This window comes from Heteronotia binoei, chromosome 1, assembly GCF_032191835.1.
Source record: "Heteronotia binoei isolate CCM8104 ecotype False Entrance Well chromosome 1, APGP_CSIRO_Hbin_v1, whole genome shotgun sequence".
NCBI classification, from domain to species: domain Eukaryota; kingdom Metazoa; phylum Chordata; class Lepidosauria; order Squamata; family Gekkonidae; genus Heteronotia; species Heteronotia binoei.
This window is the reverse complement of record NC_083223.1, coordinates 91,307,095-91,323,636: the sequence shown is the minus strand read 5'-3', so window position 1 is coordinate 91,323,636 and position 16,542 is coordinate 91,307,095. Positions and strand designations below refer to the sequence as shown.

Genomic DNA, 16,542 nt, shown 5'->3' with positions numbered 1-16,542 from the left:
GGTGACCTAGGTTCAAACCTCACTCAATTATGAAGTTCCCTGGGTGACTTAGAGCCAGTCAGTCTCTCTCTCTCTCTCAGCTTGACCTATCCTATTATGAGGATAAAACAGAGATAGGGAGAACTACATAGCTTCCCTTAGCTCTTAGGAAGATCCACAGGGTAAGAATATGAGATCTAGAATAGATTTGTACTGTATGCCATTCATATGCAATGAGAAATAAAGGCAGGAAAACAGTCCTAGTGCTGCCATGCATCCACTGTCTTTAAAAACAGCTAGTTGGGCACAGGCAAGGCATAAACACAGGCTACAAAAGAAGGCTCTTCCCTGGCTATTGGCTAAGTATTCCACACGTTTCTGGTATATTTTATTTTTATAAAATATTTATTCCTCACGTCTCAACATACCAACCTATGTGAGACAGTGTACAATACAATTTGGCTGCTGGAGTAAATGTGATGTAACTGCTACACAGAACAGCATCCTTGAGGGAACACATCTGGGCAGAGGGTAACAATGAACGGCACGTTTCTTGTCAAAATATTCTTGTTTTTGCAGGAAGCCTTTTATGATCAAGGCCGTTTAGTCTAGATCCGACCATAAGCAGGGAGGAGGTGGTTCGCCCTTTTCATATCCACAGGCGGAACTTAGTTGCTTGGGAACTGATTTGCCAGGCAGTTGAGAGTAGCCGGCAGGCTGAGGAAACACACACAGGACCGGGCGCAGGTTGCTGTCTGTATGAGTGTTGCCGCTTTTGCAGACTCCTTCCTGCTTCGCAAGCTGTTCCTTGTCCTGCAGAGGGGAAAGAAGAGACTGTTGCATTCGGGACTGGGTTTGCCACAGTCCGCCTGAGCAAGCAAAAAGGAGGAAAACCTTCCCCGACTCCTCTACATGGCAGGGAATTTTTGGCAGAGCTCGCACTAGTGAGTGATTTCGTGGCCCTTGCTCCCTGCTCTGGGTGCCTCGGAGGGTGGGAAGAGGTTGTGTGGTTTAATCGGTGCGGGGAAGGGGGGCACTGTAAAGGGCAGGTGCAGTTTGTTCTGTATAGTGAATAAGGATTCAAATATTATGTATAGCGGGTATTTGGAGCATGAATGGAATGGTTGTGTTTGAAGTTTGAAGCTTTAACAATACGACCAGAATAGCTCTTAAAAAATGTATTATGCGCTTATTATGACTTCACTGAAGGGGAAAGGTTCCCTGTTTCTAATTATAGTAAAAATAACTAGAGTCTGTGTGTGGAAAATATACTGTGTCCTTCAGACTGAAGAGTATTATGCTTCTTGGTTTTAAAGATCTATGGAACAAGTACATAGTAAACAACTCCGTACTGAATCAGTCTAATGGTCCATCTAGTTAAACACCCTCTCAATAGTTGCCAATCAGAATGCTCTTGGAAGAGGGTTATTAGCTCCAAACAAGGAGGTTCCATTTAATTGGTGTATAGCTATTGATAGAACTATCCTCCATGAATCTGTCTTGTCCCCTTCTGAAGTCAGCTACATTAATTGGTATTGCTGTATTTTGTGACAGTGAATTCTACAAGGTGATAACTTCCTATACTTAAGCTCATTATGTTTAAGTCATAAATATAATTATTCATACCTAATACCTAAATGCGGAGATTTCTGTGTTAGGAAATAAATGAGCTGTACCCAGTAACTAAACACAACATTAGAAACCATGATGCTTTATTTATAAAACAGCATTTGTATTTATGTAGCTGTTTAGGATGTGTGTGTTTCCTGTCTCAGAATATCTGGGATAGTTCTGTAGTTCTGGCATAGGGTATATAATGGAAACTGAAATAATTTTGTTCCTTGTAGGATCCTGCTACAAATTATGTATTTACATTGTGTAATAACTTTTAAAGCTGTTTCTCTCTCTCTCCCGCTCCCGTAGCTTACAATGGATTTTGGATAAACAAGATCTGTTGAAGGAACGCCAAAAGGATTTGAAATTTTTGGCAGAAGAAGAATATTGGAAGCTTCAGATATTTTTTACAAATGGTAAAATAGTTACATTTTAACTTGCCCTTCTGAGTTACAATGTTATGAAAGTTTGAGCTAATTTCTTAAATATTAGTCACAGTGGAATGAGTCATTGCAATACTGGAAACCTTGAAAATAAACTTTCCTGAAGTCTTAATATTCCCTACCAATATAGTATAATTTAAAAGAAACTCATTGTTTAGGACTTCATAGCTGTTTTTTAAGGTGTGTATATCCATACACTTTCTTTCTAGACCATTGAGCATACAAAACATGGTTCTGTCAGTAAGCAACAATGCTTTATGGCATGTTCATCTTTAGGTGCTAGTCTTGACTCAGGTGCAACAATCTAAGCAATGGTGCAGTAAGTCTGAAAAGATAGGACATACAGGAGCTAAGTTGAATGAGTCTCAAAGTCCACAGGATGCAGTTCTACAAATCAAATTAAGGCTTTAGTCTGAATGACCCTTACATAGAAATAAATGTGATTGGAATCAGCGAAACTTAATTTGAATACATGGAGTGTATTGGTTTATCTATTGCAGTGGAGAAGAACATGTTATTATTGTTTCTTAAACATAAACAAGAGTAGTTTTTCAATGCTTTTGGAAAAGTCAGCAGAATTCTCAGCTCTTGCTTCAGTAGTCAAGGTTCTTTTTCAGATCTCTTGCTTATATTACAATATGGAATTATTATCCCCATATTGTAAATGGTTAAGTAGAATAATGGCTTGCCTTGCATGTTTAACTTGCCTTATGTGTTTCAGTTTCCCTAAGAACTTTCTGATGTGACTGGGTGTTTGTATGGTTTTATTCTGATTCTGTTTCCGTGTTGGATATATTGTTCCTCCTCTTCTGTTGCTACTTCCTTTGTCAAGATATCCTGATATCCTAGAGACCGTTTCCTTCTACTAAGTTCTGAGGCTGAGGTTTTGATGGCAGTGTTGTGGTTTTAACTTTTAAACCATTGTTTGGGACACAGTAAGGCTAAGAATTTGGTTTTAGGTTTTTGTGTAAATCTGAAACCACTCTTCCTTCTCCTCCCCACCTTCTGGCTAACTTAGAGTTTTTGGCCTCTTGAAAAGAACAACATATGAATCAATGGCTTTATGCCCAGAATAAATCTCATAACAAATTGAAAGAATAAATCTCATAACAAATTGAAAGAATTTGCAACAATTATCTGTTGGAATGCTCTGAAGCGTCTAACATCACTCCTCTAGAGAAAACAAATTAGATGGTTTAATAAAATACAAGAAGGCTCACATATTTATGTCTGAATAAAACAGCCACACTTTAAAGCCTCTGACCTTCTCAGATCTGGGTTGCAGTAAGTTTATTTTATCTTTCCTGAAAATGTTTGGCAAGCTGCTTAATTTCTCTTCTACTTTTGTTATGAATTGTAGAGTGACAACAGAGGGCAGCGTCACTAAAATGCTCTGTCTTTAGAATACTGTGTTTGGAGACTAAATTCCACACTCTCAGCAGAAACAACAGGTGGCAAATGATAACATATGATGTGGATCTTATGCCCCTCTCATATCCCATCCATGGGAGGATATCCCTAAGGAAAAAGAGAGATTCATTGATATTTTGACTGTGCTAACAAAAATATGTGAGAAAGCATTCATGTAAAATTAATCTTAGCACATAAAAATGAGCAGAACCATGTAACAGAGTAAATATGCTGTCTCTTATAACACAGTCCTAATCAGAGTTCTATCCTGCTAAGTCCATTAAAGTCAGTGGGCTAAGAATGGTATAACTCTGTGTAGTATTGCACTATTAGGCTGTGCAGTGGGTTTGAGTTAAGATGAGGGGTTGGATCCAACCACTGGTTCTTTGATGAAAAAGAGAGGAGGGAGTTGCCTTTAATTACCAAAAATACTATGCCTGGAGATCATGGGACCTTTATGGGCAAAAGCCATGTGGGATGGGGCTGTAATAAGGGGGGCTGAGTGAAGACCTGTCTGGCTCCAACTCAAGAGCTGTATGGCTGGAATGGGAGACGTCCTGGCTCTGAGTTTACAGTCTTTTTAGTAACACTACTTCCACAGCTTTTTATGAAATTAGGATGAGATGGAGAGTTGATGGTTTTGGATATAAACTGCTAGTGCTCAGTAAAAACATTTGTACTGTTGCTAACTAATATATTGTTTTACTCTGACTATATTTTGTCTGAATGTATATTTGTTTTATTGGATACTGATGGTATTACAATATGGCCTCAGGTTGATCAGAATTGTAACAATAGTTTCTTTAGCTATTTATCTTGTGCAGATTCCTTGTCTGGCTGCCAGCCTTTAAAAAAATGTGCATGGATGCGTAAAGTAAAATGGCATAACTTGCAGCACTATTTGAAAATGGCAGGGTAGTGACATAGCACTGCCATATTCAAATTAAGAATGGATGAGGGAATTCAGGAAAAATACCAAGTGATCACCTTATGTTTCATTCTGTACTTCCACCTCTGCTCGGTGTCCCAGACGGATGCTTCTGACATGCTTGGCACTTCTCCTTTGCCTGGAAGGCCAAAGAAGAGCTACCTGCACAGCTGACACCAGGGCTGTTTCTTGGCCAACTGGCAGGCAAGGCTAGTGATGAAGCAGCTGACTACTTCCTCTGGTCTCTCTCGCCCTGCTCCCTTTCCCTAGACTAAATATGTCATTCTTCAAACACCTGCTGCCTCTGCCAAATCCAGTGACCATGTTGATACTGGCAGTGGAATTCGTTGGACAGATAACATCCATTTTATGATGCATTTTAACATGGGAGGCTATGTTTCAACATAAATTGGGATGCTCTGATTTTATTCAGTCAATCTCTTTGAGCTTGCTGTAGTTAACCATGTACTCTGGAGTAGTGCCATTGCAATTACTGGGACTTCTCTAGCGTGAATAAAAAATTTCCATAGGTTAAACATAAAGCCAAAGTGTTTTCCTTTTCTTTTTGCTTTTGAGATATTGCCCATGTATTTACTAGATGCCTCCTTGTTCTGATCTTTGAGGTTTAAATAACTTGAAGGGATTATGTTTATAAACTGGGCATAAGAACTATTTGCCTGGATTTAAGCAAATTTGGTTTAGCTGATAGTATATTGCACTTTGACTTGGGTTTAAGTGCAAAACCATTGGCTTATCATGGAGGAATCACCATGTCCTGGTCTTAGTTTCACACAATGGAAAAAAAATGTGTGCTATTGACTTTGCAGAGTTGGGGAGAAATGATCTGAACTTGCACAGCGTTTTAATACAAAGGCTGCAATCCTCTGCATCTGTAAAATGTAGGCATAAGTCTCCCTGGTCAGCACTTGTTCAGTGAAGATGATTTTCTGTTGAAAAATATAAAGCCTATAGAAGGATTGCAAAATAATTCATAACAAATAACACACAAGAAGAATCAGTGAAATAATAAACACTGTAAATACTAATGAAGCCAAAAAGGATGTGATGTAAATTACTGATATTTTACTGTAGAGGATGAAGGAGAGCTGGATTATCATGGAGTACCTTAGGAGTATGTGCTATATCTTATAGGTTGTTGTTGCTAAGCTACATTTAAGGAGCAATCCTAAACTAGTCTGTTCAGCAGTGAGTCTCATATTATTTCATAGGATTTACTCTCATAAAAGAGTTTTTAGGATTACAGCCTTAATAAAACAACTGTTCCTGTTTGCTATGCTTAAATTTCAGTTTGATTTGAAATGAGCTGTGGAGCTGCTAGCATGTGAAAAAAACAGTCGTTTGTTGTTGTTTTAAAGAAGTCAAGTTACTATTGGGGTTGCCAAAAACTCTTAGGCTATGGTCTAGGAGAATGTTGTGTTTACTTTGATAGATTCTGAACTTGTTTCTTGTGCAGTTTTTATTTTTGGGCACAGCCACTACCATACTTTTGATAAACTTAAACACTTTCAAAGCTGTACTCAGATTTAAAATTCTATTTCTTTCTTTTTGTTTGTAAGTTATCCAGGCCTTAGGTGAACATCTGAAACTTAGGCAACAAGTTATTGCCACAGCTACTGTCTACTTCAAGAGGTTCTATGCCAGGTAAGGCAATATGCCATGCCAGTAGGACATTTATTAAATTTTAAGTCCACAGCCATGTTTTCCTTCTTTCTAAGGTACAGATCTTTTAGGTTTATGGCTGTAACTTTGTTGGAGGAGCATATAGTATTCTTGATGCATAACTGGGTAACATGCATATATTGTAATTTTTCAGATACTCCCTAAAAAGTATAGATCCAGTATTGATGGCTCCCACATGTGTGTTTTTGGCATCCAAAGTAGAGGTAAGAAGTGGTACTGTGTTATGAAGTCTATTATTATGATGGGAATAGGAAATAAACATTAACAAATAGGTCCTGTGGGGAACTTGTCTGGTGGGGATGGTGTTGCTGATGCCTTCTCCTTTTCAGAGTTGCCCTTACTTGCCCACTTTGTCTGTCGGGGGCTTGTATAGCAAGTGCAGAGGGAAGAAGGGCTGCTGTTGCTTCTTCCTGGCTGCCACTGTTTATCTCCTGTATGGGAACAGGCACTGGAGAAGGAAAAAGCAGCTGAGTTGCCTTCTCTTGCTCCCCTTCCTCTTGTCTATCACTCTGTCTTCTGTCCTTGGTAGGGCTGTGAACTGTAGCTGGAAATTCCTCCTCTGCTGCCTTTTCCCAGTTACTGCTGTGCTACCTGCCAGCTTTTATGCTACCTAGCAGTGGCAATACTGGCAGCAACAATCCACCTTTCTTTCTTCCTTCCCTCCCCAGCCTTGCTTGCCTGCCCTTTATCCCTGTGTGTCCAACTTCTTTCCCCCTACCACCAGTCTCCTTCACTCTTGCGCACTGTAGCGTCCCAAGATCTGGTTCCTGTGTGCTATCTGTGCAACTGCAGATAATGCTTCTCTCTGGATTGGGAGTTTTTGCAAATTTCCTCTCCATTTTTTAAAAGATCCTCCAGCAAACATAGGTATTTCCCCAGGTTTGTTGAAAATTCCTCTTTTGTGCACATGGCCCATTTTGTGGATTTTTTAATCTGCATTCTGGGACTGTATTCAGAATTAGTTCTATGAGGATCCTAAAGAGAAGTTGCTTAACTTTGAGGAAGATTTTCTGCTGGAAAAAGAAGAGACCCCCCTTAATGTCTATTTGTGCTTACTTTAATCTATCATTGGGGAACTTTTAAGGTGTTATTTGGGAACTTTTTTGTTTTGTAATGGCCGGTGGCTATACACAATAAATTTTTGAAAGACTGACTTAATCTATTGTTGGGTTGGCCAAACTACTAGTTTCTCTTAGTCCCAACTGTTGGAATTTTGGAAATGCCAATTACACTTCTCCACCAGGGTTATGCTTTTCCCCGGCTTTATAAGAGGCGTAATTCTGCTAGCATCAAAGTATGTTGATGCCCTCTGTCCTATGAGCAAACAGGATTTCCAATGCAGGTTGCCTGGATTGCTCTTTGGTGACAGCAGTCTGAACATCATAATGTATTGCAAGTGATAAGGATTCTGCTGAAAGAAAAGCGGAAAAAATAGAAATCTTTATTGTCAGTTTTATTTATTGCAGTTCATCAGCAACTACAGGCTGGCAAGGGACTGAGGAAGTTCCTGCTTACACAACTCATCTTGGGCTGATGTGGAGTTGGACATGGGCTGAGTTGGCTTTTCCCATAATGCTTGCAGCTTAGCATGGAAAGGGGACCCTTTGGCCTACATTTATTTCGTGAGAAGTTTACCTATCCTTGCAGCCCTGTGGCGCAGAGTGGTAAAGCTGCAGTACTGCAGTCCTAAGCTCTGCTCACGACCTGAGTTCGATCCCGGCAGAAGCTGGGTTCAGGTAGCTGGCTCAAGGCTGACTCAGCCTTCCATCCTTCCGAGGTTGGTAAAATGAGTACCCAGCTTGCTGGGGGGAAAGTGTAGATGACTGGGGAAGGCAATGGCAAACCACCCCATAAAAAGTCTGCCGTGAAAACATCGTGATACGACGTCACCCCAGAGTCGGGAGTCGGAAATGACTGGTGCTTGCACATCTTTAACTTTACCTTACCTATCCTTAACTTTACCTTATCTATCTTAAATGACTGTCTCTGTCACCAGTATGGCAGTAGCACAGCATGTCTTCCTGTGTAATTTCTGTTTTTTTCTTTAGGAATTTGGTGTAGTCTCAAACACAAGGTTGATATCTGCTGCTACTTCTGTATGTAAGTGTTAATTCTGTGTGCAATTTCATAGCTAAAATGATTTGTTCCTTTCATAGGAAGCTGTCGTCAGAGAATGCTTGTTAGTAATGCTATTTATTTTTAATTTATGGACTACAAGTGTTCTTGATATACATTTCTCCAGTGGAGTCAGTTTTCAGTCCTAGAAGAGATGAAAATAAATGTAGTATTCTTGATAGCACTGATACTTTTAAATTCAGGGTTTTTCCCCCCCAGAATTAGTTATTTGTTTACATATTGTGAGATTAGTTTCTTTAGACTGATGAATGTTTCTATGGTAGTAGGTAGATACTTTTGAAATTTAATTCTAAAATTCAGTAAAGGAAGGGGAACATGCTCTTTTTTGTTTTGGTTCATTTAGTCATGTTCAGTCTATTCAGTAATGTTTTCTGCATGCTTATTGCAGTTGGATTTTATAGTCTAATCTGTAATGATTATATGCTACAAAAAGTGCCAATTTCTCTTGCCAATATCTGGTCCAGAATTAGAGAAAAAACATTGTGTACATGCCCATAAGAGTTTCCTCTCCCCTTCATAGGTAAGTATTGTTTCTGTCCCCAGTGCTTAAGTAGACTCTTGTGTGTAGGGCTTCATGTTGAGACAGAAATAAGTATGTTGGTTTTGCTTCATCATTTATTTTAAATCTTTTGATTTTTCTTTACTGCAGTGAAAACTAGGTTTTCGTATGCCTTTCCAAAGGAATTTCCTTATAGGATGAATCATGTAAGTTTGCTGTATGTAAACAAACCTTTTCAACTGCAAAGACAGGCCGATCATAGAAATATGGTTTATGTTAACATAGCTAGTTGTAATTAGTAAATTGACACTGCCATCTAAACACCCTTTTGGAAGAAAGCTCATTTTTTAAATGCAACTTGATTCCTACAGAAGTGGAATTTAAATCACTTGTGCACGTTGCTTGGAGTTAAAGGGCTTAGGTGTAACTGTCATTAGGACTGCACTGAAAGAAATGTAAACATGTGAACTCTCTGGAGAGAGAGATAAAATTATAACCCCTAGTGAAACACTAGATCTATATCTTTCTGCAGTATTTGAAGTACTGGTACCAAGCAATCCTACATCTTGCTCTCATATATGTAAAAATATACATATATAAATAATGCATAAATTTCAAATTTGCTGATTACTGTGAATGGTCATATTGGACTGTAGGAAACTATCTCCTTGCTTTAACCATAGCATGTGCACAGTAGTGTTTTTTCTTTCTTTCTGAAACCCTATCCAAACCTCTAAAAATGTTTTTGTTTTCCTCACCACTTTGAAGAAGGCTATGGAGGAAGCAGAGGGTGGGGATGTTGCATTGATATGCAAGCTTTAGAATTGTCACTCCACTTGCCTGTTATGAACAGTCTGACAGCCCAGCGGAATGCTAAATGAGGGAGTGAAACTAAAGGTTTCACTTTGCTCAATGTTTGCAAAGAAGTACTAGAAGCTTACATTGTTCCCTTTGCAAAACCTAAACAAAAGGCATTGTAATGGGGCAGTAGTGGAAGATGTCTTTGAACATCAGATGCAAAGGTGATCTTTGTTTTCTGAGACTTGCACTACTTCACAGCATTCATACACTTCAGCATTTGTTAGCTCAAAGCATTATGGAATGGCTTTGCTTACACAGTGTGTGTATGTGTGAATATGCTATTATTTAATAGTTAACATCTAAATATAGGTTATTCCTGATGCTTATTTCATCTTGAAGGCACAGTAATGTTAAGCATACTTGCTTGGAAGTTAAGTCACCTAAAGTATGGTGAACTCACATCCAGATTAATGTGCTTAGGCTGTGAATGTCCCTCCTCTTCCTATTGAAATGGATGTGATTGATCTCATCATTTTTTAATTTTTTTGCAGATACTAGAATGTGAATTCTATCTTTTAGAATTAATGGTAAGTCTGTTTATTACCATATTGTTTTGATTGTATGTAATAAAAATATGTTGCTTGTTGCATATGCAAAATGGGATATATCAAAGCATATATGAAGTTTCACCATTATTTCTTCTTGTTCTCTTGTTCTGAATTGTGTGCTCTGATTATAAGTAGTGCTCTGTAGGCTCATATGAAGAAAGTCTTATTCAGCTACTGCTGCCTGTGGTTATTTAATTGGTAATGCCAGGGATAGAGCTTGGGGCCTTCTGCATATACCTGTCTATGGTCAGTGTTGACTTAATGTTTCATTCCTTCCCTCCTTCTGCCCCCATGCTTATCTCTGTAGTATCTCCTGGCACCAGGAGCAATTTATGGGAGAAATACCAAATCACATGAAGCAGAAGTCAATGTGTTGTCAGTTGTTAACAGTGTCCATAAAAATCTTTAAAGCAAATGCAAAAGTCATGGAATGGACAGAGGTGGCCCTGCCACTATGCAAATTAGGCCAAATTGGGCTTCCCCCCTCCGGTGCCTTAGACAAATGCCTCCTGCACTGCCCTCCTCTGCACCGCACCACTGCCTGCACCCTTCTGCCTCCCCTGTGGGCCTCAGGCAAAGCTGTAGGAGGGTGGAGAGGGTGCCCAGCCGGCATGTGGCCCTGTGGTACCCTCTGAGCGTCACAGAGAGGCCACACAGTGGCTGGGCAGTATCGCTCTGCCTCCCTTCTGGAACTTCCGGAAGAGAGGTGGAGTGATACCGGCCAGTTGGCATGTCGCTGCCCTCCTATGGCTTTGCCCGTGGTCCACGGAGGGGCAGAAGGGTGCAGGTGGTGGGTGGACGCTACAGAGGAGGGCGGTGGGGTGGGGCTTTGCCTAGGGCCACCCCTGGGAATGGAACTGTATTTACACAAGTGAATAACTTTCCAAGATTGTGAGAAAAGTCTCATATGTTTATGCATATGAACCATATATGTAAACTGCTTCTGCAATATCACAGGAATTCATTGTGAAGAAGCACTAATCTCCTATGAGAAACAATAGGCTGATGAACTAAACAGAAGTTGCTTTACTGATAAGAAAAATGCTAAATGGTAGGCTATGGGTATGTTCACACTACACTAAATAATGTGTTTTGCTACTGGATTTTTGCTGTTCTTTGTTGTTGCAAAATGCACTATTTAGTGTAGTGTGAATGCACCCTGTAGCTTTTCTCTGTCAGGAGTCTCTTGCTACGTAAAATGGAGTAATTAATCTGCAAACAGATCTAGTTGCAAGAGAGTGTCCCAGCTTGCTGTTTTAATTGGCAATCTTGCAGATGGCAATACTTCTTTGCATGCTGTTTATGTGAGTAACACTGCAAAGTAGCTAGTACAGCTCTAACAAGGTACTAGCTACTGCTAATGAACAAAACCCAGAGTGTAGCCCTTGTCTGAGATACCCAGATGAGATGTGGACAGCTATGCCTATTTACAAAATGTCAGGAGATATATTTTAGGAGGAAGTAGTTGTAGTAGGTACAATCATAGTTTGCCTTGGGCAGTGTTCCCTATACATACTGAATCAAGACCCAGAATCCTGGGCAGTCCAATTTAAACATCTTTAGTTTGAAGCTGTATTGTGGTCTCAGCTTATCAAGATGCAAGTACCATAGGAATCATGGCTGATGTAGAATGTGCAGCAAGTACTGTATGGGTTCTGGGGTAGATAAAGATACAAAGTATATTATTTAATGGAAGCAGTGGTGAAAGGTTCCATACCTCTTTGTTAATGGGCTGTTGTCATAGCCCTCATGATGGATCCCCTAGCCCCCCACAATATAGCCCATATTACAATTTCTTCATCTTTCCCCCGACTGACTCTAAAATCTCCTAGGAAACCTTTTATAGATTATTGGTAAAAGTAAGATAGCTAAGAATAGCTGACTGGCTGTTTTGGAGAGAGGGTTAGGGTTAGCTGCAAAATGAGATTTTTAAAAAAATGTTAAAAGTATTTTCTGTACATGGCTATCTGAATCTTATATTAGTTTTAACAGATGCAGATACTTTTACCACAGGTTTATATTAAGGATTCAAGAGATTTACATTATACTGTAAGGGGATCCCGATTAAAGAACACAAGGTCCTTGTTGGAATTATGTTTTGAAGCCCCATATATCTTTCTTTGAATAGACCTGCATACTCTTTTTTTGTACAGTTGTTCTTCCATCAGCGCCTGAAATATGCTAAAGTAACTAAGCATTCTGCTTCTCCTACTGGGCAGGCAGTTCTCCAAGCATGAGAAGGTGGCTGCTGCTTTCATAGCATTTTGTATGTGTGGAAGTAGCCCCCATATTCATTCTCATTTATTTATTCAAGGAAGTCTACATAGCACATTGGCTTTTAGACAAAATAATATAACAATAATAGGAATACATGAAAAAAGGAACATTCAGCATTTTAGAAAAAAGTAAATATTGAATACATGATTTTAAATCAAAATAGCCACAGAATCACTGTATGTTTAGCTGGACACTGAATGAATGGCAGTAGCTCAATTTTTAGTGCAGCCAAGATGTATGCGGGAACTGTCAGAAAGGTGTGGTTTTCATTTCTGGACAGGAGGCTAGGCAAGTAACAGTCCTCTGAATGCCTGGGAAAAATTACCAGAAGGGGAGTTACCAAAGAAGCTCTTAAACTGTCATATAATTTGTAAGTGAAGAAAAAGTGTGTCAGGGTGTGTCAGAGTCCACAAGAACAGAATCTTTGGCCATGTAGCATGTTGGAAAATCTTTCAAAAAGAATCAGCAATAGGTAATGCATTGAAACAGGACAGGAAAGAGCTGGCAATAAGAGGGAATCATAAGAGAGTAGGGATACTTATCGCTGAAAAATGGTCTTGAAGGAGTAAAGCCTAGATACAATGGAGATTTGTTGAGCACCTGATAAAAGATGACTCCAGTGTAATAGTTCGAGCTGTTCTTGAATCAGAGTAAAAGCTCTATCAAAACCTGACTCAGACAAAGTCAGAGAGGGAAAATCCTAGACCTGCCTTTTTAGAATCCCAAAAGTGACTTCCAAAGGAGTCAGAGCATAACAAAAGCAAAAGGAGAGGAAAGAATTGAGAAAAAATAGTCTAAACTTTAGGGCAGCAAATCAAGCAGAGGTTGCAAACTGTTTTATGCCATCACCAAGGCATAGGGATGGTGATGGCCTCATTTGGAATACTGTGTACAATTCTGGTCACCGCACCTCAAAAAAGATATTATAGCATTGGAAAAAGTCCAGAAAAGGGCAACTAGAATGATTAAAGGGTTGGAACACTTTCCCTATGAAGAAAGGTTAAAATGCTTGGGGCTCTTTAGCTTGGAGAAACGTCAACTGTGGGGTGACATGATAGAGGTTTACAGGATTATGCATGGGATAGAGAAGGTAGAGAAAGAAGTACTTTTCTCCCTTTCTCACAATACAAGAACTCGTGGGCATTCAATGAAATGCTGAGCAGTCAGGTTAGAACTGATAAAAGGAAGTACTTCTTCACCTAAAGAGTGATTAACATGTGAAATTCACTGCCACAGGAAGTGGTGGTGGCTACAAGCATAGACAGCTTCAAGAGGGGAATGGATAAGCATATGGAGCAGAGATCCCTCAGTGGCTATTAGCCACAGCTTATTGTTGGAACTCTCTGTCTGGGGCAGTGATGCTCTGTATTCTTGTGCTTTGAGGGGCACAGTGGAAGGGCTTCTAGCCCCACTGGTGGACCTCTTCATGGCATTTGGTTTTTTTGGCCACTGTGTGACACAGAGGGTTGGACTAGATGGGCCATTGGCCTGATCCAACATGGCTTCTCTTATGTTCTTATGAAGCAAGACATTTACGAGTGTCAAACAATGCATGAAGGAAAGATGATTGGATGGTGTTCCATGTTGGAATCTGTCACACTTGCAGGGCACCAGGAAGGGCCTTCTAATGGCTGCCACCACTCTGGTAAGGGTCTGTCTGGGAAGGCCCAGAGCACCCCCCCCGTACCCCTGTCTTCCTTCTCAGCAAGCACATTTTATCTGTGACTGAAGAGGAGTGCAGACCCAGGCAATATGACAACAATAAGTTTATTGCAAGTGGGTTGTAATTTTTAATGCAATAGTGAACATGGAAACAGTAAAGGTGGTTCAATGCAAAATAAAAAACCCTGACACAATTGACTATATGTTCCCTCCTAATTCCAACTCACTCACCCTTCCCTGAATGAGGGTACACTCCTGCTGCAACCTTCCCAGAGGAAACGACACTGCCTCTCTAGATGGGCCTTCCCCTCCACCTTCCTTCCAGGTCCCACCTCTCTGGTCTCCACTGGGAAAATTTTCCTTCCAAAACTGCTGCCCACCCAGTCAGAGGGACAAAGAGATCCTGGGATATGTAGGCCCTATAGTTATTCAGATAACAGGCTTGTTTGGAGTCTATAGGCCTCACTAGGCCTAGGATCATGACAGAACCAAAAGCTTAGCTCTGTATAGGAGTTGGGCTGTGATTTTTGCCCAAAGCACCTGTAACACTGATGACACATGTTGATCACCACTGGTAAAGGAGAATCTTTGGATGGCTGCCATATTGATATTTGTACTTGCTAAGGTGTGACAAGGATAATATTCTAAAACATAACATAGGGTTGCCAGCCTCTGGGTGGGGGTGCTGGATTTCTCCTGCTTTACAACTGATCTTACAACTGGCAGAGATCAGCTCCCCTGGAGAAAATGGGTGCTTTGAAGGATGGATTCTATGGCATTGTACCATGTTCTCCAAACCCCACCCTCTCCTGGATCCACCCCCAAAGTCTCCAGGTATTTTCTAACACAGACATTTTTTATTTTTTTAAAATCATAGTACATTTATTTTAAAAACTTGTAGTACATACAAAATCAAACACTGACAATAAAAATTTTAAGATTTTCTAAATTATATCATAAAAGCCAGAATTTTCCCTTATATTATCAGAGAATGTTCCCAATATATGATTTTTGATCACTTAAATAATGTAGCATAAAACCCCAGATATTTTCATACTCTTTTTTTATAACTCACAATTTTTATTTTTAATAATTCAATACAACATAACCAAGCTCTTTGGTATATCAGCAAAATGGCAGTTATCAATTTACGTCAATGTATAAATTATATAATATGAACTATGAGCAATTTTTTTTCTTTACAATAACCCACACACACAAAAAAAAGAAGAGCAAGAAAATAAATAAACACCTACATACATACATTTACACACCCATATATTCATATGTATATACTTTAAAGATCACATGGAAGGCATAAATATGTACTTAGTACAGAATGAAGTCTAGATTTTTTTTTGTACAGATGGACTAGTTCTTGTTAATATAAGAAAGGAAGAAAAACCATTTTTCAACAAAATTATCAGCTAACATTGGATTTTCATATCTTAAAATACTTGCAGATAGCTTATCCTGGATCATTAAATCCCAGACTTTATCATACCATTGATGCATAGTAGGGCATCTATCCAATTTCCAATTGATTTTGGCTGCTAGCAGCAATAATGAGAGAAGTTCTAGTTTTAAATTAGAGCAAGGTTTTTGGTGCCAGATATTTAGCAGGACAAATTCTGGCAAAAATGGGATGTTGAAATCTATTATTTCCCCTGTTACTTTAATCACTGATTTCCAAAAATCTTTAATTTGTGGACAGTCCCACCAGCAATGTTTCAGAGTACCCATACCCCCACATCTTTTCCAACAACTTGAAGATGGGATCAAGTTACTTTGCAACAATTTATATGGAGTAAAGTACCAACGAGACCATACCTTAAAATTTCGTATTCTAATATATGTAGATCTGGATTTAAATAAAAACGTTTTCCATAAGGATTTCCATTGCTCTTCTGAAAATATTTTCTCACAGTCTTTATGCCATTGATTCTGTTGTGAAGAACCTTGGTCCCAATCTTTTCCATTAAGTACTCTATGGATACAGGAAACTGCTCCTCTAACAGAGGAGGATGCAGCCTTTAAACGAGATTCAAATGCATTTAGAGTTCTATCTACACCAGTATGCGGTATAACCTTGTGTAGAGCATCAAACAGCTGGTGATACTGCATCCAGGGGATTGTTATTTTGTATTTTGATTCTAATTGTAATTTTGTGCTTAGTTTGCCATTCGTTGTAATATCTACCAGCCTAAATATGTTTTTATCTCTCCAAATTTTATAATCACCTAATGTTTTCCCCGGAAGAAACCATGATTGACCAAGAAAAGACATGAACGGTGATGTTGCCGGAGTTAGAATTTCTCTGTATTGATCCCAGATTTTAAGTGTGTGTTCTAGAAATGGGTTGTCCAAAATTAACCTTGGTCTTTCAAATTTCCCAAGCCAGATATTCTCATGTAGTAAAGAATCTTTTAATGCAGCCTTTTCTATACTAAGCCAAGAGGCATCACTCTGGTAATGCATAAAAAA

General features: G+C 39.3%; 1 protein-coding gene across 1 annotated transcript in view; it reads left to right on the top strand.

Annotated features, from left to right (window-relative positions):
• The first annotated feature begins 689 nt into the window (after nt 1-689).
• Nucleotides 690-16,542, top strand: part of CCNC (cyclin C) — a 29,328-nt gene continuing 13,475 nt past the window's right edge. The window contains exons 1-7 of the mRNA XM_060237499.1: nt 690-923; nt 1,903-2,009; nt 5,952-6,036; nt 6,209-6,278; nt 8,124-8,175; nt 8,861-8,916; nt 10,063-10,098. Coding sequence (XP_060093482.1) covers nt 892-923; nt 1,903-2,009; nt 5,952-6,036; nt 6,209-6,278; nt 8,124-8,175; nt 8,861-8,916; nt 10,063-10,098 — 438 coding nt within the window. The 5' untranslated portion in view covers nt 690-891. The remainder of the gene's footprint in view (nt 924-1,902; nt 2,010-5,951; nt 6,037-6,208; nt 6,279-8,123; nt 8,176-8,860; nt 8,917-10,062; nt 10,099-16,542) is intronic.